This window comes from Rhinolophus sinicus, linkage group LG04 (assembly GCF_036562045.2).
Source record: "Rhinolophus sinicus isolate RSC01 linkage group LG04, ASM3656204v1, whole genome shotgun sequence".
In the NCBI taxonomy this organism is placed as follows: Eukaryota; Metazoa; Chordata; class Mammalia; order Chiroptera; family Rhinolophidae; genus Rhinolophus; species Rhinolophus sinicus.
The window spans coordinates 97,043,892-97,067,210 of record NC_133754.1 but is presented as its reverse complement, the minus strand read 5'-3'; the positions used below and the strand labels follow the sequence as shown (position 1 = coordinate 97,067,210).

The following is a 23,319-nucleotide window of genomic DNA, read 5'->3' as shown; positions in this document are numbered from 1 at the left end:
TTGTCTCATCATCAGTTTATAATTTTAAGTGTCCAGACCGTGTTCTTCCCAGACTCCCAACAACATCTCAATTTGGGTGGATTTCCAGGCTCAGTCGGGATTCTTCCTCCTTGTGCTGTGGTCTGGAAAATCAGAGGGCTCATCTCATTTGTTTCCCTTCTCTCGGGGTCCACTGTCATGTGTTGACTGATACCTAATGTTTGAACACTGTTGTTTTGTATGTTTAGCTTGTTTTCAGTTTTCTTTAAGTGAGAGGGTAAATGTGGTTCCTATTCATATTTTTTAGAGTCAGAAATCTCCTTTTCCGCTTTTGATAGCAAACTTTCTTCTGCTTTAAGTACTTATGTGAAGCAAATTCAAAATAGCTCTATTGTTAATCTTCCTAGGCCAAATCTCTATTGTAACTATACTAAATGGTTAATATGGCAAGGTTGAAAGATGGTGCAGGGTAGTAGAATATCTTCAACAATGAGTTAGTCTATAGACATAAAAAGAATGCTTGTCCTCATTGATGATCACCAAAATGCAAATTAAAACCACAAAAAGATGGCATTGCAGACTCCCCGGATTGGCAGAAAATTTAAAAGTTGGGCAATACTGAGTGTTGAAGAGTATGTAGAACACTAAATGAACTTTCATTCACTGCTGGTGGAAGTCAAAATTGGTACAACCACAGTAGTAAAGAACTTGGCATTATCTAGAGTCTTAGTCTACATTCTTTAGAAAAGAGAGTGTGGGAAAAGCTTCTTTGCTCCCAGGAAGCAAGAATGAAGGAGAAGGAAGAGTCGGGTAAAGGGAGCTGCATTTCTGAGTGACCTGCTAGGTCCTTCTACAGTGGGCAAGGAGAGTGAACTTGCTAGCTGGCTGGTTCTCTCACCTCCTGCCCCCCATTGGGAATTGACTCCCCTATACTTTCAGCTTCTATCTAGCCTCTCCGGCAGCTGGGAAGTAGAGTCCATGGCCAGCATCATGGTGCTTCATCTCAGCCTGAAGCAGGGAAGAAGTTAGCAGCTGGCAGCTGAGGCAGAGACTGCAGAAAGTTGGCCCTACTGGTGGCTTCTGAGTAAGAACCACTGAGTTGCTTGTTCTAGGGGCAGGCAGGGCAGAATGTGTAGCCAAGTTTCCCAAAGATGTTGAGGCTGAGAAGATCTAGGTGTCACAAAAGTGATGTTTGAGGCATCAACACAGGTGAACATGTGCATCCCATAGGACACAGCACCTGTGCTGCTAGGTACATACTCAAGCCCAGGCGATTACTGTAGGGGTGTTCATGGTACTGTTGTTCATTGTGGCCACAAACTGGAAACACCCCAAAAGTCTACAAGCAGTCAAAGAATAGAGAAATCATGGAATATTCATAAAATGGAATAACTATACAGCAGTGGAAATGACCGCCCACTATACACATTAATAGGAGCGAACCTCAAAAACATAATGTTAACAACAGCAAAAGATTCAATGCACTGAAGAACATATACAGTATGGTTGCATTTATTTAGAGTTAAAACCTGGTCAGTTAAATAATTTACTGTTTAGAGATATATTCTTATAGCAAAAAGCAAGAGCATAGTTAATACAGCAGTTTGGATGGTAGTTACCGCTGAATATAGAAAGGGGGATGCTGTTGGGGAGAGGCATAAGAAGCTTGTAAGATAACAAGGATATTTTTATCATCGAACCTGATTGAACATGCATATTCTTTTTATTTTTTTCTCTGCATTGTACATAGGTATTTCATACATTGTAATGTATGGGGTATTTTGCATGGATATACACATGAGACAGTGAGTTAGGAAACTTGGGTTCTAGTCCCAGGTTCTAGAAACTGGTTGTGTAACTTTGGGCAGCTTGCTTCATTTCTTCATCGAACAAATATTTTTAAAGGCAGTGATGTACCAGCGCTGTGCTAGGAATACAATGGTGTTCAAAACTGATTGTGATTCTTGCCTTGATGGGCTTAAAATCTAGTGGAAGAGTTAGACATCGATCTAACAAAATTTCAGCTCTGGTCATGCAAGAAAGGAGAAGGACATTGTGTCAGGGTACAACAGGGGGCCTGACCGGGTCTGGAGGTTGAAAAGCCTTCACTGAGGAAGTGGGGGGTGTTGGGGTATCTGAGTTGAGCGGACATAGTCAAATAAACAAGGACAGAGAGAAAGAAATCACAGTGTAAGATTCCTGGGGGGGCGTGAGGACAGGAGGGTGAGTGGCTCTGAGACGCAGAGGGTTGGTCCTGTGCTCCATAGGATAAAGGGAGGGAACATGCAGATATAAAGAGGTTTATAGGGATGGCAAGGGGCTTTAATGGCGTTTCTGTCTGATGACATCTGTTTTCTCTGAGAAGTAGGACGTGAGGCCATCTACTGAGGGAGGGGAGGTTGGGGGTGCTGAGTAGTCGAGGTTGGAAGTTTGAGGAAAGTGGAGAAAATGTGGAGTAGTCAGCGTAGAAAGTGGGTGAATGCGTTAACCAGAGAAATGTAGTAGGATCTCAGGTCAGGCTGAGGTCCTCACTGAGGCTGGTGATGCTGGGTTGTCTTCCATCCTGACAGCGATGCTTGCTAGGAGAGCCCGGCAACAGATAAGGCAGGGACTTGAATTCATCCAGGTGAGTATGATGGGAAGGTGGAGGGTGAGGAGGTTAGGATACTGGCATGGATGTTATTTAAATGATGGCCCATGGAAAAGGAGGGAAATGTAAAAAGGAGGGGACTGGTGGATTGGAGAGAGTAAAGGAGTTCCAGGGAGTAGCAGTGGTGAAAGCTGAACAAGCAAGCTGGGGGAACGGCTACGAGGTGCTCACTCGAATGATTTGCACATAGATGTTGGGAAAGACTGAGGCCCAGGGTGTGACCTTGGGAAGGATGGTGAGATAAAGGACAAGAGGACAGGAAGTGAGGAGGTGAGGGGACTGAGAGGCCAGGAGTCATTCATGTAGACATTGAACTTGCCTGAGGTGATGGTGGGACCAGAGATGGAGAGAGAGACTGTGAGCCCCGCGCCAGAGGGTCAGGAAAGTGCAATGGCAAAGATGCGATCAGGGCATGACTGAGGCAGGAGCTGCAAAAAAGCAGCGTTATCATTCCCTTTCTTTGTAGCACGAAGTAGTTGTACCAGAAGAGGTCTAAGATGGATGTCAGCTATTTGTCCACCCATCCATTCAGTAGCTTGCCCTAGCACCAGACCTGTGGTAGAAAAGTCTTTTGAAAAATGTGTTGGGTGAAATATACTGATTGAGAAAGAATATACTAAACTTGAAGTTAGGCTTGCAGACACAGGGGTAAATGAAAATACCTCTTCTCGGGGTATTCACAGTGGTAAGCAGCACTGGTATTGACAGCGGAATTTCAATACTAGATAAACATCATTCTGGATCTGTGTTCCATAGAGAGAGGAGAGTTAACATATTTGGGAGGAGGGAGGTGGGCTGGTGATGGGTTTTGTAGGACAGCTTTCTGGGAAAACATCAGATTGGCTGAGGTGGCTTCAGGTGTGGACAGAAGGGTAGTTGTGTTGGCTTTTGGGGAGTCCTCGATCCCTCCCTGTTGGATGGGTCTTACTACAAGAATTGGAAGCCAGTGAAGAGTTCCCAATTCCCTCAGGGTCTCCATGAATGAAGGCGGCCCCAAGTCCTGTCTGGCTCCTCTAGGGAAGGAGTCAGTATCTCAGCTCACCTGGAACCACTCACAGGTGAGGCGCTGGCCATGCCCTTTTATGAACTTTCCTACCGAAGTTGGCTGCTCTGCTTCCTTAGCCCACACCTCCCTGTCTTCCCAATAAATAATCATTGGGAAGTCATCGGCCGTCCTCTTTAGGAGCTGGGCCCCTACTGGAGTGTTTGCTTCTGACATCCCCAGAAGTTGTACAGCTAAATATTTTTCTTCCTCTGAATGTGGGGGATGAACAGAGAAAATCACTCTTATTTCTTTTTCTGTTGTTTCTTCTGTGGACTCAGGCCAGGGGCGTGTGGGTAAGTCCAGCTCCCTGAGGCCATTGGTTCAGTCTTAAAAACTGCAGCATTTGCACAGTTGTACAAAATCCTATTTGTCTGGCTCTATATCATTCTGTTTATAGCATTTTCCCTGCACTGGTCTTGAAATGCAGATGGCGTGTGTGTGTGCACGCGCGCACGCACGTGCACAGATGTGGGTGTATATATATATGTATGTGTATGTATATATATATATATATATATATAGAGAGAGAGAGAGAGAGAGAGAAGAGTACCTATATCAAATAACTCAGGGAAAGGGTTGAATTATTGAATTAATTCATTTTGATGTTTCAGTAACAAATCTCAAGCTAAGCATTGCTTCTCTGACACCAGTGACAATTTCATTACCAGGACTTGAGATAACAGTGGGTTTATAGTAGAAGGTTTGGTAGATTAGACTTCGAAAAAGATTGACAGCACAAATAATGAATGGGGCACACACAGAAACGGCAGTGCTGCTGTGTGTATCGGTAAAGAACGTGAATGAGGCAAGCTGCTGTGCTACATCTCAAGTAACGTATTGTTGGGAGGCACGAAGGGAGTTTGGTGATAACTAGTTTTTGTGAAAACCTAGAATTAAAAAAATAATAGAGTTAAGATTAGAATCTTTATTATGTAATCAGCTCCTTATATGCTCTGTTGGTAATACCCTAATAGAGGTTTAATTGCATATAATGCATTTCAAGAAAGTTTGAATTAAACCAGGTTATAAATTATGAATGATATGAATGTAGAAAAGTTAGTTCATGTTTTTTGCAAATGTAACTTATTTGCAAAATATTTTATTTTATATTATATATCAACTGTTATTCACTATATTAATATCTTAAAATAGCTTATTTTTTGTTCTATATTTAATTTAATTTACAATTGAACACAATATTAGAGACATTTAAAAAATACGCATCTGTGTACAGAGTACCCATAAAAAAGAACCAATGCAATCGAAGCTCCTTCTCAGTCGTATTCTCCGTTTTCTCCACTAATTGTTTTGTACATTTATACTTAAACAGTCTCTATTATCATTGTTTTTCAAATATAGAAGTTTCCTTTTGTCCCCTTGTATAGTCCCTGGTGAGCAGTCTGGAGTTCTGGTCTACCCCTCAAGGTCATTCAAGGGCCTGGTTCCTCGCAGGCATGCGATGGCATTTTCCCTTTCAGGGCAGAGCCTTTCTACCTGCCTTTGGTAAAGGATTGTTTTAAAAAAGCATCAATCATCAACCAATACTTTGGAGGTTACAAAAAGAGAGATGAATTATTAGAAAAATGAAATGAAAACATAATATGCAAAGTACTGCTCTGCAGTTATGATGAAATAGGAGTGAAACTGGCTCGTGCTAGCGTCTGCACGTGCACTGGGAATGGACGCCGTTTACAGCAACATTTAAAGTTTTTACTGTGGCAAACATGCCTACTTCTTGTTTGTCAAATTGATTGAATCGAGGTTGGAATGACATTTATGTGTTTGAGATTTATGCAATAAGGAAGCCTGTGTCAGGAATCATTTTTTTTTTAAGCTGTATGGTTCTCCAGGTTTTTGTTTTCTTAGCTCATTGGTCATCTGGAGGTGGGTGCCCCTCTCAGGGCAGAAGATGGACAGTCAGTGAAGAAGGGACTTGCCCCTTATCCAGGTGTCCCTTCAGGTATATCCTTCTAGTAATATAGATGTTACCCAGGAAGACTCTGGAACAGGTCAGAGCACTGCATCAGTTAAAAAGGGCTGAAAATTTTCTTTCCATACTATTTATCATCCCAAATTATGTGCAGAAAGTCTGCAGTGAGATAAAGCCAATAGTAAAATGCAAAAGGGCACTCAGATAAGATGTCACCACCTAGTAAGTGACCCCCAAATTAGACTGTAAACCCCTTCCCACCATCTGATTTCTAGCGAAAACTTAAAGCTCATCTCCTGACTTTAGGTTCTCTATTATTACAATCTACTGTATGTGAGTATAAATCAAAGGAATTAATTGATATACATTTGAAAATACATCTACAAATTCCTTTTATATTACTATCTTTGACTGACATAAATTATCTTTGCCAACTTGCTTTCAATTGCAAAAGCTCTAAGATTTTCTCGAAGTAAACATTTTGAGTCCTTTATTTTAAAAGGACTGCTTTTTCTGCTTCTGTAGGGGTGGGAGCAAATGCTGAAAGATGACATTATCACTGAATTGTAAAGGAATTCTGTTCTTTGGCGACTTGTGTTTAGCGCTTACATTTCAAAATTGTTTTAATCCTTACATTTTTATAATGTTTAATAAATCTGGATAAATGGATGAAACCTTGTTCCTAAAAGATATGCATGTTTTTCGAGGCAAGAGTCAGGGGTCACATTAGATAACCTGGAGAGCTGCCTAGCCGTTCACGGAGAGAGACTGTGGGTGCTGAGCTCGTCCAGGGGCACGAGCTCAGATTTAAGAATGAGAAACAGTATATGCAGGTACAAAATGGGAACAGTAAGTACAAAGATGCTGGGGAAATAGGGAAAATGGAAGGAGAGGTGCAACTGTATAGCTTTCTTGCCTGATGAAGCAATGAATTCGGCTGTTTTGCTCACTCTTGGTGTGGGGATGGGGTGACGGAGAGGGAACAGGAAGATTTTATTTCATGAAACTGTCTTTCAGTCACTGAAAAAGAAGAGCTGATAAATGTCATGTAAAGCGGTCTGGGGACACTCAAAATATAGAAGGGCATTTCCCAAGGAATGCACATTCTTTTAGATTTGCCAACACACCATAAAAGTTGGATCCGAGGCTCAAGAAGTAGCAGCCTAGGCATTTTTGCCAATGGAGGAGGTTGTTTCCTTTTCTGCACGCAGCAGCATAACTGACATTTTTTTTCCTCCTTAATAAAGACTTTCACTCCCTTGACCTTTAGAGTTGACCTTCTAAAACACAGTACACTATTTCTTGCATAATTATCACCTGTTCTGCTACACAATTACCATGCTTGGACTCATACTTCTGGATAGAAGATACTCGAGCAGTTTAACTGGAAGCGGCTTGTTAATTACGTTCTTTCGGTTTTCATTGTGAACTGCAGAAAAATACAGCAATTTTGTAATCACCATCCATAATTCTATTACTAAATGAGAGATTAATAATGGACATAGTGGGGCCGGCCCGGTGGCTAAGGCCGTTAGAGCTCCATGCTCCTAACTCCGAAGGTTGCTGGTTCGACTCCCACAAGGGATGGTGGGCTGTGCCCCCTGCAACTAGAAAACGGCAACTGGACCTGGAGCTGAGCCGTGCCCTCCACAACCAAGATTGAAAGGACAACAACTTGAAGCTGAATGGCACCCTCCACAACTAAGATTGAAAGGACAACAACTTGACTTGGAAAAAAAAGGCCTGGAATTACACACTGTTCCCCAATAAAGTCCTGTTCCCCTTCCCCAATAAAATCTTAAAATAATAATAATAATAATGATAATAATAATGGACATAGTGAAGTATACCTGAGCGGATATAGAGGGTAAGTTTGAACGTTGGCACTCGTTAGGAGTTATTTCCTTGTATAAAAATGTTCCCATTCCCAGTGTGTCAATGGGCTCGTCACCCTTGACTCTTTAGGAGATGCACAGTTCATTGGCAGGGTCTTAGCATCCTTCAGCACTGCACAGGGAGCCACAGTCTCAGACAACCCCCTGGCAACATTGTTCCCAGCATGTTCCCATGTCGTATACTGTGGCATATGAAGGACCGGAAAGGAGGCCAGAAGGGAGCCCCGCAACCCAGGGGCCTCAGGGTACATCGTGGGGCAGAAGCGTAGGCAGAAGCCAGACCAGGCAGGCTTTGTACTAACGGCCCTGCCACCACTGGTAGCAAGTACGAGTAGTGTGCTCTGTTGCGCAGTCACTGTGTGAGGCGCTCATCTCAGCACTTCCCGGGACTGGCATATTGAGTCATCACTAGTCCGTGGCCTGTGGGCAGCTACCATCCTGCGGCACGGCCGAGGAAGTGAGTCTCAGCGAGGCTCGCAGCTCAGTCACGCGGCTTGCGAGGGTGGTACAGGACCCACCGCCCAAGCTCCTCCCACCATTTCTTCTGGGGTGTCTGCTCCCAGTAAGGGTTGTGTGGAGGGAGGCCATGGGAATGGTGGCGAGGAAAGGATGCTCTTGCTTCGTGATAAACATAAAGCTGCCTCTCACTGCAGCACTCGCTGTTTTGTCATTCCGGCCTGGCCTCTCCTTCTGTCCATCCCCCCTGCCCCCCCATCTCCAGTACTTACATCACTGAAGCCCACCCCTCCTCCTAGGGCCAATTCTGACACCAGCTCCTTTGCAAAGCCTTCCCTGACCGCCCTCAGCTAAAGGTCATCCTTCTTGCCTCGGCATGTAGCTGTGCCCCTTAAGACTAATCGCTTTCTAGCTGGTCTTGCGGTCATTCTGTTGCTATCTCACCTAACTTAAGCATCAAGGGCCTATGCCTGGTCACCTAGGTGTCCCCTGAAGCAGTGAGCACAGTAGCTGTGCAGAGTCAAGTTGAACATACTTTTGTTGACCTGCCCCATCTCTGGGGAATGGAAGGACTGGACAGGCTGTTCTGCTTTCTCAGGACTTTCCTGGGGGCAGTTGAGGGAGGGAGCTGGCTATGTGTGTGGCAGTCCTATCTGTGCTTTGTAGCTGAGGCCCTGGGGTGACTGAATGCGAGGCTCAAAATTCTGTTCCTTCAATGACTAGCTGTGTGACCTGGGAAAGTTACTAAGGCTTGGGGGTTTTTGTTTTCAATTTAGGAGTAATAGTACTGCTCACCTCATATGTCATTGTGAGGATTAAGTGATACATAATATGTGCTCGATACATAGTAAGACTTATTATTTATTATTATCATTATCTATGTGCACAAGCCACCTGCAGAGAGTACACCAGGAAGTTCTGGGGGAAAACAGTGGCAGCTGCAGCAAAAGGCCTGCAAAGTCGGGTGGACGGTGTGCATGGGCTCGTGCTCAGGGGGAGCTGAGGTGTCGGCTCTTTGTCCCCGGAACCCCTAAGTCAAGGTTAAGGCTACCATGTTTTCCCGAAAATAAGACCTAGCCAGGCAATCAGCTCTAATGTGTCTTTTGGAGCAAAAATTATTGTAAGACCCGATCTTATTTTACTATAATACTGGGTATAATATAATATAATATAATACAATACAACACCAGGTTTTATATTAAGTTTTGCTCCAAAAGACGCATTAGAGCTGATTGTCCGTCTAGGTCTTATTTGCGGAGAAACACGGTAGTAGGTTCAAGGAGCGGTCATTACTCACACTTCTTCCCTTTCTAGTTCTCTGTCAGTTTAATGAGGAAGTGTGGCTGGTGAGACACAGTGTTTCCTCTCTGGTTAATCTTCATTGTATCCCAAGCAGGAAAATGCAAGTAACCTAAAGGTCTTAATGATCAGATCTGGTTATTTCTAAATCTCAGGGGACACTGCATCTGCATTAAGTCCTGAAGTTTATAGTTTCAGGGGCCTTTCTTTCCATTTTCCTGTGCGTGTGTGTGTGTGTGAGAGAGAGAGAGAGAGAGAGAGAGAGAGAGAGAGAGAGAGAGAAGAATGAATGAATGGGGGGCAGGGAGGCAGCAAGAGAAGCAAACCGTGACTCCTTGGTGCCACTGGCCAGGTCCCAGTGACCAGTCATTGGCCTTGTGTTGCAGAATCAGTGGCAGCTGCCAGTGCCTTCGCCATGGGCCGCCATGACAGAAGGTTTATATAAACCTCCTAAACCTCCATTGGAGGGCCACACTGGTGGTGCCTTCCAAGAAAGTCAGGGGGCAGGAGAGGGAGAAGGAAAGAGAGATTATCAAGAAAGGAGAGCACAAAGGAGTATTGAGAGAGCATTGCTGGAGGATATTGTCGAATAAAGCTGTACTTAATATGAAAAGAAGGAAGCCTGTAGTCCATGGGCAGGTGGGATGTCAGCTCCAGTAAGCGGAGGAGTCTGTCCTGGATAACCTGACAGAGCTCGGAACCTCTTCTCTGAGCCCCCTTCCCCTCCCCCTGCCACCCAGCCCTTTTCTCCTCCCCTCCCTCCAGTGGCTTCCCACTCCCTGTACACTCCCACCTCGCACATCCCAGAGGGGTCTTGGTTTTATTGTTCTGCAGCCTCTGCCTCTTCCTGCTTCTAGCTGATAGAAGGACTTAAGGCTCCCTGGAGCCCAGCTGGCTAAGGAGGGGTGAGGAGGTGGCAAAAAGACAGTGACAGGACCACATGGGTGGAGGCTGCTCCTGAAACAGAATGCAGTAGTCAGGTGGCCTCAAGGGCAGCTGGACGGTGAACCCAAGTGGGCCTTCTGCTGCCAAGGGCAGTGTGACCCGAATGTACTGTGAGTTTCCTTTTTGCTGCAGGTGCCTGTGAACTCAGCTGGGCACTGCCAGAGAGTGGAGGGCGCTGTGCAGACCTGAGCCAGCTTGCTCCCCGTCCCCCCAACCTGAACTCTGCTCCCAGATCCATTAGCCGCTAACAGGTGTAGTTTGGTGGGTCCCTGACATAACCAAGATGGAGGCAAGAGCTGAAGGATGACGTTCTCCTGTGCATCTCTTGCTCTTTCTTCTCTGGTCCCTCGCTGGTCCAATAGGGCCACCTTCCGCCCACTGTCCCTGGTCCCCATCCTCGGCCTGGGAAGCTGTTCCACCTCCAACCTGAATCGGATCTGCTCTTTCTCCCATGGCCCCACTTCCTCTCTCCTTCCCTCTCTTCCTTCCACAAATGTTTATTCCCACCCATCATCCTTTCCTGTTCTTTCCTCCACTGGCTAGTATCTCCAACGCAAATGGTGTCTGAGTGACCCATGCCTGAGGTGTCAAGGGACAGAGCACACACTGGTGTCTCCTATGGAAATTCCCTGAGCCTGGCCTTACCTCCTTCGCCACCTGACCACTTTCTTCCTCTGTCCTTTTCTCTGTTTCTGTCCTGCTGTGATGTGTCCGCACTATCCAGTCGGCTGACCCCTCTGAGACCTTGGTTTTGGTGTCTTTTACTGGTCCTGACTGATCCGCTCAGCCCCTCTCCCCTCAGTGCTGGCCCCCACTTTGGGGGTGCTGCCCTCAGCCTCAACCAGCACTCGAGGATCCCACCTGCCCCCAAGGAGAAGTGGGCATAACTCCTAGGAATTTTTCTTGTCCCCATTCCTGAGGTGACAAGATCAATGCTCGATCATCACATTCCACAGGTGGCATGAGCCCAAATGCTGCTGCTCACTTGGGATCCCTGAGACATCCCTGGGTGGGCCTGGCCTGGCTGCACCTCCCCCGGGGAGCACGGTGATCCAGCTGCAGTGCCTGAGGGTGTAGCTGCTGGTGGGGACAGAGCCCCGAGCCATACAAGAGTTCTGCAGCCCTCCCGCTACTTGCTGTGTCCAGGCTGGGCAGCGCTCCAGCTGTGGGGCTACATATGCAGCTGGCAGACTGTGCCAGTACACCCAGTGGCACCAGAGCCCTTAGATTTGCCAACAAGGGACTGACCCTGCCTTGCTTTCTTGTTCAGGTGTGGCTGATGACACTGGGCTCTCGCTGTACTGGGGGAGCAGAGCCCACTGAGTCTCAACATCCTGCCTGGCAGGAGCTTACAGACAGGTGGCCTCCCCCTCTAGCCAGGCAGCCATCTGTCTGCACCCGAAATTCCCAGTGTGGCAGCCGGTGATGCCAGCTGCAGGCCCTGGCCCAGGGTGCGGGGGGTGCCCTCCTTGCACAGCAGATCTGGGAAGGCCTCAGGGAGGTCCCGGGGCATGGAATGGCCAGAGCCTGTGAAACCCTGTCTTTCTAAACTCACAGGCCCGGAATTCTCAGACCAGCTGACATCCCTGGGCTTCTTTGCCCTTCTTCATACACTTATAGTGACACCTTTACTACCTATTTACTCCTGCCCCCGGACGGTGAGATTCACTGGGATAGGACCTGGTCTTGCCTACCATCGCATCTGTAAATAAAAGTTGGTGACAGACTCACTGAGAGGATTGAGGGACCCACTCACTGGCAAACACACTGCTGAGAAGCCAAGCATGTAACTGGCCTCTGATGAGAGGTCAGTGCATGTTTCAGTCACCTGCCTGGGAATCTTTCCATCCCCACCGTGCATCATAGCCCGCCCCATCTCAGCCACCTAATGTGGGCACAGGCACCTATGGACCGTTCGAGAGCAAGGAACTTCTTTCCGCTTTGAGACCAAAATGCTTTTAGGCTTGGAGACACAGGAGTAAAACTAATCTGTCTTGTCCATAGTTGACCCTGGGCAGGACATTGGGCTCAGATGCTCCCTGCTGGTCAGTATCTGGAGGAGCCCTTTAGGGCATCTTCCAGTGTAACTAGGATGGGAACGAAGATTACACCTACTGGCTCTAAAGCATGAGAAAGACTCGCATATGGGAAATTCTGACAGGCGTCCCACTGGATGTCGAATTAGGACCCATCAAGTTGGCCAAGACAATAAGGACGTGACCCTCCAATCTTAATGGCTCCCATGTTCATCTCTCCCTGCCAGGAGCAGCTCTTCGAGTCTGCCCTGCATTCTCTGGGCATCTTCAAGCAGAGTGACTACTGCAGCTGCCGCAGTCATCTGTTCCCACAGTGACGCCACGTAACAAGCCACCCCAAAACCCAGTGGCTCAAGACAGTAAGCATTTACTTAGCTCATGAGCCTACAGGTTGGGGATTTCACTGGGCTTGACTCAGTGGTTCTTCTGGTCTTCCCTGGGCTCACTCACACAGCTGGCACCAACTGGCCCTCAGCTGGGGTGAGGTGCACCTGGGCCCTGTGTGTCTCCCCATCTGGCAGGTTAGCCCAGACATGTTCTGAGTGTGTTTGCAGAGGGGAAAGGCAACAAGTCCAAATTGTGCCAGAGCTTTCCTAGCCTCTGCCATGTCCCGCTTGCCAATGCCCCACTGGCAACAGCCCACATGTCTGAGCCCAGAGCCAGAGTGGGAGGGCAGCACAAGGTCACAGGGCAAACCTTTGCAAACCTGGCGAAACTTCACCCCGATCCACCAACTGACTGAAAGGGATGTGAGCCGGTTTTCTGCATAGCACTGAGAGCACTTACTGTCCCCTCCCCACTCACTGCAGCCCAATGTCCCCTAAGGGTGTCTCCTGGTCTGGCCCCCCACTCACTTACTGAGCAGAACTCTCTCACTTTTGCTTGAGTTCCCTGGTTTCTATAGCATCCCATTCCTTCTGCCTGGCTCTTCTTCCTCGGCCTGACCCCTGCAGACTGACAGCTGTCGGTTGCTACTCCATTTCCTTCTCGGCCTCTCAGCTCTGGGCCCCGCAGCACACAGCCTGCCCCGTCTCCGCCCTGTACTTTCTCTACCATCTGTTGTACAGTTTGGGGATGGTGCCCTGGGATCTCACAATGGGGACAAGATATCTACAAACAAGGTTAAGTCCCTCTGATCCTAAGAAAAACACTTTTTCCTTGACCTTATGAGTCCCTTTTTAACTTTCCTTTTTCCTAAAAAGGCTTTGGATGTGTGAGCCACAGCCAGTGCCTTATTGCTGACCACCATTTACTCCCTGGTTCTCTACTAGCTGAGTTTTTCTCCATTTTTCTTGCCCTAAAAACTACTCTTTAAAAAGTCAGCACAGTTACTGTGTTTCCTCAAAAATAAGACCTAGCTGGACCATCAGCTCTAATGAATCTTTTGGAGCAAAAATTAATATAAGACCCAGTAAGACCAGGTATGATATGATATGATATGATATGATATGATATAATATAATATAATATAATATAATATAATATAATATAATATAATATAATATACCGGGTCTTATATAATATAATATAAGACCAGGTCTTATATTAATTTTTGCTCCAAAAGGCACATTAGAGCTGATTGTCTGGCTAGGTCTTATTTTCGGGGAAACAGTGTAGGAACCTCATATACATTATTTTAATTAATCTTCAAAAAACCCACAAAAACCCTGTGAGACAGGTACGAAATGCAGAAATCAAAGCCTGGCCTGGTTAAGTCATTTATGATGTTCCTCAGGGCCACATGCTATCCAGAATGGCCTGTAGGCCCATCTGACTGCACAGCCTAAGTTTTCAGCCCTTATCCTAAGCCTGAATGTACTGCCAGAGTGTGTTAGAGTGAGAACCCCCCGAACCCTGGCCACGCAAAGGGTGGTGCATTAGTTTCCCAGGGCTGCCATTGCAAAGTGTCTCAAACTGAGGGCTCAAACAACAGACGAGTGTCTCACAGTCTGGAGGCTAGGAGTGGGAGATCAAGGCCATGCTCCGTTTGAAGACAATAGGGAAGGCTCTGCTCTGGGCCTGTCTCCTGGCTTCTGGTAGCCTAGCTCCAGTCTCAACATGGCATTCTCCGTGTGTGCGTGTGTGTGTCCGGGTTTCCCACTTGTATAGGGACATGAGTCATATTGGCTTACCTATACCCTAATGACCTCATCTTAGCCAATTAAGTCGGAACTGACTTTATTTCCAAATAAGGTCACGTTCTGAGAAACAGAGGTTTAGGACACCAACATATGAATTTGGGGGGACACAATTCAACCAATAACAGGTGGTTCATGGACAGCCCATAAGCAGGCAGCATAGATGTCACCCAGAAGCCTCTCACCAGATGGGCTGAACCAGAATTTGCATTTTAACAAGATGCTCAGGTGATTCCAACACACATGAAAGCATGAAAACCGCCAGTCTACATGTCTACAGCGCTTTCTGGAAGGAAGTACGACAACACAGAGCAAGGTTCTCAGGATGATCATAACTCTTGAATTTCACTTAGGATAGAAATAATTTTAGAGATGGGCAAAAATCAGTGCATATGAAGATGTTTGTTCAGGCTATTCCATAGAAATAAAACATTTTTTATGCAGTAAACAGTAAACAGCCAGAAAACTTTTATATTTCAGGTGACTTACGAGTTCAAAATGCTCTTGTGGGAGATGGTTTTTGAAATCTCAACAACTGACTTACAAATTTCTGGAACAACACTTATTTGTAAGTTAGGGGTTTGTAGCAAAGGACTTGTTGGAAGTAAAGCACTAACTAAGAAATGATAATTTTGTGTAGTGTGATAATGGCATTATAATTATGTAAGAAACTGTCCCCCTTTTTTGAGAGAATATTGAATTATTTAGGAGTGAAATGGCATGATAACTGGGATTTGTGTTTTAAAAATCCAGCAAAATGAAAATAAATGAAATGAGTGTAGCAAAATGGTGATGGTTGTTGAAGCTAGGTGATGTGTGCAGTTTATAACAAAATCATTTATTATTATTTAATGGGCTCTTTTGAATGGAAGGTTGTGTGGTTTAGTGTGGGACTGGTGATAGGAAATCATCGCTTTGATTCAAAATTAAAGTTGCAGTTCACACACACACTATTTAGCCTCATGCCACCCTCCCTTCCTGCTTATTGTTGTGGGATTGTTGTGGTTCTAAGAGAGCTTCCGTTTTTGGCACTTTCTGGATTTTTATAGTAGTAGCAATGTTTTCTCGACGGAGCAAGGGCTGTGGTTTCTAAGTGATGACCTACGTGAGTCTTCACAAGACAGGCCTTAGGAGAAAAAAATCTGCTAGGACAACTATTTACTCCAAAATTGACACATGGAATTATTTAATGTCTCTTTTTTAAAGCATCCATGGACCGTAAGTTAAAGCCTTATCAATTTACCTTTCACTGAGATGTACTCAGTGGACTGCACATTTTAAGAAAACCATTTCCTCAAAGTGTACATCAACAAAACAAAATTTCAGAGATCACCCTGCCTCCAAGCTCCTTTTTTCCCTGAAATCCCTTCCCTACTTGCAGGCAGTTTATCACAAGCACAAAGAGGACCTTGTCACAGACGGGTGTCCTCCTTCCGGATGGTTTCTAAACTCCTGCGTGAGCTGCCTAAATTCTGTTCATCACTTCAGCTTCCTTCTTACCACTCCCTGCTCCCAAATTTCTTCTCTGGTCATAGTAAAGTCAAAAGCTTAAGAGAAAGGGTTTATTGAGCCACATGCTGCCCAGAGAAAGACCAGGTCCTGGGGCACGACGCCTAAACCACCAGCAGCAGGGCTAGGTAGATAAGACAAACATGTCCGCAGTCCTGGAGTTGATAGGGCTCTTTTATGCATCAAGTTTGGGGAAGAAAAATGAAAGTTGTTTTCAAAGAATTGACACAGGCTACAGATAAAGGGGGTGGGAGACAGTGAGGGTGGGACCAGTTCTGAGGTAGGTGCAGAGTCTAAGGGAGAAGAAGGGTTAGTTCCTTTGGGTTGCTGTGGGCAACGGTCTAGAACGTTCATGTATAAGCAAGATCCAGGCTTCTGGTGGTTGGTGGCCCCAGGCTATTCTTTCTAGATATTTATGGAAATAGCCATCTGGAAATTAATTCAAAGTTCCAGCATGCACTCAGGAATGTAAGCAGTCTTTTGTTAGTTTGTCCTGAGTTATTAACTGATTAACCTCTCTTGACCCTTCCTTCCACACTCCGGCCTGCTAGAATTTAATTTAGGACATCTCAGAGTTTTCTCCTTGTCCTGGTTCTCAGCTGCCTCCCAAAATAGCAGCAGTAGCACCAACACCACCTCCCATCCCTGCACCCCTAAGTCCGTCCTCTCCACCCCTACTCAGGCTGTCCCCTGGTCCAGGATGCCCCTCCTTGGTCCTTCAACAATGCTCACAGGTGACACCTCTTCCAGGTTGACTTTTCCAAGCACCCTCCCTACGTGGAGAACCTTGGGTCTCTGTCATGAATAAAACCTAAAGAATTAAAACAAGTTAATTATATTTAGAGAGAATTTCAAATCCAGTCATATTTGCTTCACTTAGTGAGACTTTATCATAAAGCCAAAGACACAGTTTTGTTTTCCTGCGACTTCCTAAGTGAAGGCTTCACCGTTGCCCTGTGAAGACAGAGTTGCTGTGTTCTCTGAGGTCACTGGTACCCCCAGCTCTTAGTGATGTGGAGGGCACACAGTGTGTGTGCTGGGGTGTGGGGAGACACTGTCACAGGTGTCTCAGCTCTGAGCCCCACTGTAAAATGGCAGGCACCCCAATCCAAGCCCCTCCGTGCACTGGCAGGTTTGGGGTGCTTCATGCATTTTCCTCCAAGGCTCTTACAGTCCCTCAGGCCTTTGGCTTTATTCTTTTGCCATGCTCCAGGGTGGTGTCCCCTGATTCTGTGGGGCGAGGCCGGTGTGACTTGGAGTTGCCACCTGGGTTACACTCCTCCTCTTATGACCAAGAGAATCACTTGGAAGGGGCAGTAGCTGCCCTCCCCATGGCTGGGAGGGCTGTTTCCCAGCAGAGTCACAGTTGTTATCAAATGTGAGTTCTTCCTATTTCTGACAGACCCCTGAATGTGGCACTAATTTCATTTAACTGACTTCCAACTTTCTCAAGTTCTTGGAACATCCACCCTTCGGCACTTGGGTAAGAAAATGATACAAAGTACACCCACAACATTGGGCTCAAAATTACCCTTCTCTGCCCACAACCAAGCAAGGTCATTGGGTTGACCTTGAGCACCCCTGACTCTACCCTAGCAGCCTCAGTTTCCCAGGGACTCTGCATATGCTCCCTCCTCCCTTGCTCCCAACCCTCATGAGCTATTGTCTCTTGAGTATTCTCTCTTCTAGAAATTTTACCGTGCCCTTGTTCAGAGAGAAGCCCTAGAGGACACTCCAGGATGTACATATGCCACAGTTCCAGCATTAGGGTGGCAGCTCTGCCCCCACCTAGGCTGGCCCCCCAGCATGGTAATACAGACATGATAAATTCCAAGGGGAATCCAGGCCTCAGCCCTGCCTGTGTCGCTCCCACCTACGCCCGCAGCCAGCCTTCCATAAATACGTGTTAAATTGGTGACTAAAAAATGAATGGGTGAGATGCTCACCCAGGTGGTGTAGTGAACATCGAATATTAGCATCACCCTCCCTAAGAAGCAGCAGGCAGTTTCTTGGACATGTGCTTCTGGAGAATAAGAGGTGGCCATGAGCGCGGGCAGGGTGCAATGAGGCCGTGGGGACGGGGGAGCTGAATTCTTTCTGGGTGGGGGGCCAAGCAGTGAGCCAGGGGAGAGCGTCTAGTAAATATGTGTAAAGGAGCAAGGATTCCTGAGAAATTGCTCATATTTTTTTAGCCACAGAGAGCAAATCCCCCAAATAACAGCATATATTCACATATGTTTATAACGTGCCTGGCAGGGCTCTGAGCCCTTCCCATACATGAACCCATTTAATTCTCACAACAGTTCTCTGTTGTTAGCCCAGCTACGAAATTAAATAACTGCCCTGGGTCGTGCAGCAAGAAATGGTGCACTGGGATTTGACCCTGTGCGAGCTGGCTGCAGAGATCCATGCGCTTAACCAGAGTGGCATGGATTTGAAACGCAGGCCTTATAGTTGTAAAATACACGGCCAGAACCGTGGGGCTGATGTCTGATCCAGATGTGCTGGTAAAGCACAGCATTTTCTCAGTGCTATTAAAATCTGCTATTAAGGCCACGTGATGTGTGAGTGAGTGAGTGTGTGTGTGTGTGTGTGTGTATGTGTATTTAGTTTTTCTTTATATATCTTTTTCAGGTCAGACTGAACGCTGTTTGACATAATTTAACTTCCAGGAACCTGCTTTTACACATCTGTGAACTAACAGAGCGTCTTTTTCTCCCTTTCCAGAACTTGCCCTCAAGAGTCGCCAGTGCTCCAAACCTGGTAAGAACGGCATGCCGGCCCCCCTCCCTCTCCGACCCGCTTCTCACTCTGTCAGTCCTACTTAGGTTCTCAGACTGACAGCTTCATGCCTTTGACTTTCAACATGGGCCTTCTATCAGGCCCTTTGGGTGACATCTTCCTTTTCGAAGTTAAGCCTCCTCTTACCATAATTTTAGGCCGTAAATGAAATTTATTAATCTGCAGTATTGCCACTACATATTCTGCTATTGTGGCCCATCCATTTGTAGGCAAATTTGGGAACCAATGGAAAACCAGACATGAGATGCTGACACTTTTAAGATTTTTTTTGTGATAAAAACCTGGAAGTCTTTTGAGATTTTGTTTGTTTGTTTGCTTTATTGGATGAATATAAGCTTAGAGTTTAACACATTTTAGTATACTTATGTCCTCTGATAAATTAAATTGTATTATCAACCACTTTACAGATGTAAGATCAAAATGTCTTTTCCGATGGACAGAGAGAAATGTCGCAAAAGATCAAAACTTAGTGTGTTTTATAATGTTTTTAATATTTATGATGGAGAATACTGACGCATCCCTGACTGGGGTGGATTTCAATGGACATATTATTAAAATTTGGGTGATACTCAGGGAAGGCGAGTGTGTTTCTAAAGAAGCAGAAGGAGCCTGGAAGTTATGTGATTTTTATTTACTCGTATGAAAAACAGTATGTAGTTTTATAGTATACTGTATAATCACTACAAATTTGATACAATTACTATTTCTACATGTTTTCTGTTTTGTTTTACTTGTTGGTAAACTCATTACTAAAAATTCCTTTATGGGTGGCCAGTTAGCTCAGTTGGTTAGAACGTGGTGCTAATAACACCAAGGTTACCAGTTCTATCCCCATATGAGCCACTGTGAGCTGTGCCCTCCTTAGAATAAATAAATAAATAAATATAAATAAAGTGAACTACCAGGCTATCATTCTCATTAGAAAAACAAAGGGAGTAACTTAAAAAAAGTTTCTTTTATCTAACAATAATTTATGTATATTTTAGAACATTTTTTTAATGTTGTATGCTCAATGGGTATCAAACTTATCAAATGGCATATTTTCTTTTTTCTTAGAATGGATTTCTTTATGATTAGAATCCATATCGTTGATGAAAATGTTCCTCTGAGTTGTAAAAATACAACTATTGGACTGTTCTCAAAAATGATGTTTGGAAACAACTGTTGGAATCCTAGGCAGCTTGAGAGGTTCCATGCAACAAACAATGGGAATCCAAGGGGAAGGAGACATTCCGTATATAGGAAAAGATTCTACTAAATAGACTTTTTATTTTTGTAAAGGAGGTGGCGTTAACAACCACGGGTATAGATTTCAGTGTTGTCTCTCTTTTTCTCTCTGGAGCCAGCGAGGACTGGTAGAGGCTAAGATCACCACCGCACACCCCCACGCCCATTCTCCCTGGAGTCCTTCCATAGAGTCTTCTGGACAGCTGGAGCTCTTTGTCCCTTGTCAGAATTCAGACACTTGACCTTTATTGAAGCGGAAACCCTCACTGTGCGCTGGGCTGACTCCGGCTGCTCCCTTGGGAAGCCCTCCTCAGAGCACAGAGACCCACCAACAGCCAGAACTTGACCTTCTTCAGACAGCCTTTCCCTGTGGGATGGAAACCCCTGACCATAGGCATGGTGACTGAGGAATTTGGACTTCATTAAGAGCTATATTTTTGGGTTTAATGTTTTGGAATTTTCCTTAGTACCTTGTTTTAAATTGTTCCATTTCAAACTTGAGCATTGATTGTATAGTTAGAATGCTTGAGCTTTTAACTTATCTTTGATTGATACTGTTCCAAATTATGAAAAAGTAAAAATATAGTGTTATATATTGTCACAGAGTTCCCAGATATATTCACTGTCATACTCTGAAAAAAATATATGTGACTTTCTGAAAACTTGCTTTTTAACCTGAATCAAAATATCGTATTAGCATTTAAATTAAAATATAGTAATATTTTTTAAAAATAGGTTCCTCAATAGTCATTTGAGATTGAAACCATTGACCCAAATTTCAAATAACTGTTTATATTTATTCTTGGCATAAAAGTGACACTTTCATGCCAAATAAAATTTCCCACTCAGTGGTAATTGACTTATAACCTCAAAACTAAAATTGAGTGCTATTTCTAAAATAAATTGAAATTCTGGCTTACCTGTTAACTCTCAAACTCAATTTCCCTCAGAGGCCATGAGAGGGAGCTGTTGAATCTTAAACTAAATGCATTTGAATTTCAACAAAACTTTGGGTCAACTTTTCAGATACTCTGGCCTATAAAATGTAATGCAATGTGAGAAGCAGCAGCATAGTATTTATACCTATTCAAATGAAAAGTTATTCATATAATTAAGAGATACTTGCAGTGAAATTCAGTGAATTTTTTGAGTGCACATTATTTACAAGGCACTTTCTTTTAAAAGGGGATATAAAGATAAATAACTCATGTGGTTTGTAAACAGGTATGTATGTATGTCTGTGTGTATGCACATTTGCATTACAGAGTAGAACATGATACATCAGAACCACAGGAAAGAAACAAAATACTATGGAGTTGCAAACGAGAGAGACGGCATTGGGAAAGGCAGGATGGAGGAGGTAGCATTTAAGAATGGACATGGAGGACTTCTGACAGTGTGACAAATGGAGATGGGGAAATTCTCTACCGGTACGTGCAGAGTATTTCCCCATCTCCATTTGGAGACCCATGAAGAATCCGATTTACTTGTTATCGGTTATGTAAAGGTTACTGAGAGAATATCAGGCAGAACAGGCTGGTGGTGTTGCCTTGGGATCCTGCATAAATGCTGAAGGACTTACTTATTTGCACCTAATTGCTTTGAAGTTCAAATGATGACCAAGTGACTCTTTCGCCTGCAGAAGTGAGTGGGAAACCCATCCTCTACTCACTCTGGTTTCCTCTATGACCTCTGATAGTTAGGATAGCCCCAAAGTAGTGTTTAGGCCCGTGGGGCTAGATTTAGATGAAATGCTAGTGTTCACATTATTAGTTAGGCATTATTCACCAAACACCTATTGAGTACATACTAGGCACGAGTTCTTAGAAAAATCTTAATATTTCTTTTTTGGGGAGGTTTTAAGTGCATTTACCATTTTTATTTCACTACGCAGAAGCATACATTTGCCATGGGCTGTGCAGAGAATCTTTATGTTTCTTAATCACAGAATTCAGAACCTGATAAGGCATTTGTAACATTTTCAAAAATGGTAGAAAGTGGTCTTCTCTTTAAAATGATTCATAGTTAGATGATTTTATTATGTTTAGTAAGACAGAAATGACTCTTTCTTAGAGTACCTGAGGTAACTTTAAATATCCAAACTAAGAAAAAAAAATTTTGAGCTAAAACAAAACAGAAACTACTACAGGAAGGCAGGAAGGGGGGATGAATTTAGCTCCAAATCCATCTTAAATCCAGGGCAAGGCGGGCAGCACTGTGGCCTGTGTTGTTTTCTGCAGAATCAGAAGTTTTCCTGGAATTAAACTCAAGCAAAAATTTATAGTGTAGGCTCTTATATAAGAGGAAGGCCGAATAACGTGCTGGACAGTAATTTTAACTGTTATTTTAAAAAACACATGGAGGTTGTTCAAATATATTTGGATCCTCTATAAAGGTAAATATTAAATTAAGATACTGCCCAGGAAATGATTTCTCTGGAGGGTAGAGATGACAGGATCCTGATACTTTGCTTTTTGATAGCTAATTTAGAGAGAAAATTCAAGAATAATGACGACTGTTTCGTAGTATAATAGGTAGAATGCCACCCCTCCCTCCCCCACCCCCATGTCCCTTTGCCTGGCCCTGTGAATATATTACTTTATATGGCAAAAAGGAATTAAGGGTGCTTACCAGCTGCTCGTAAAACAAGGAGATGATCCTGGATTATCCAGTGGGCTCAGTGGCATCACGAGGGTCCTTAATGGTGGGACTGGAAGTGGTAGAGTAGATCAGAGTGACTCTATGTGAGGACTTGATCTGATGCTGCTGGGCTGGGAGCCCAGGAATGTGGGAAAGACAAGGAAATGGATTCTCCCTGGAGCCTGCGGAAAGGAATGCAGCCCTCCTGACACCTTGATTTTACCCAGTAAGACCCCTCTTGGACTTTTAACCTGCAGAACTATAGGTAACGGATCTGTGTTTGCAAGCCACTGTGTGTGGTAATTTGTTACAGTAGCATTAGGAAACTATGTAGACCCTCTCTAATAGCTCAGTCAGTTCCCAATAGAAGCCTCTGGTGCCCGTAATGTATACCAACATTGGTATACGTGAGCTGTGAGCTTCAGTCACCAGAATTGAGGGGATCAAATCTGCCAGTGTGCTGGGGAGGTCTGTCAGTCATGTGCCATGGAAGTTCATGAATCAGAGTTGAGTTCTGCTTCAGGGCAATCCTTTGCAACACACACTTATGGAAGGGGGGGGGGCTACGGGCGAGTGATGAGAGAGACCTTGGACTGGAGCCCATCCAGGTATCTGTAATTTGATGATCCACTTGTTGCCCTAAGATTTTTCAAACTGTAGGACTTTGAATGAAAGATGATGTATAGAGATTGCCAGGCCTTGGTAGGTCCTTAGCTATGGATTGAGTGAATGAATGGATGGATGAATAAATGAGGAGAACGAAGGGAT

General features: G+C 44.8%; 1 protein-coding gene across 1 annotated transcript in view; it reads left to right on the top strand.

Moving 5' to 3' along the window:
* SPATA13 (spermatogenesis associated 13) overlaps positions 1-23,319 on the top strand; it is a 319,123-nt gene that overhangs the window by 23,883 nt on the left and 271,921 nt on the right. The window contains exon 2 of the mRNA XM_074331507.1: positions 18,610-18,645. Coding sequence (XP_074187608.1) covers positions 18,610-18,645 — 36 coding nt within the window. The remainder of the gene's footprint in view (positions 1-18,609; positions 18,646-23,319) is intronic.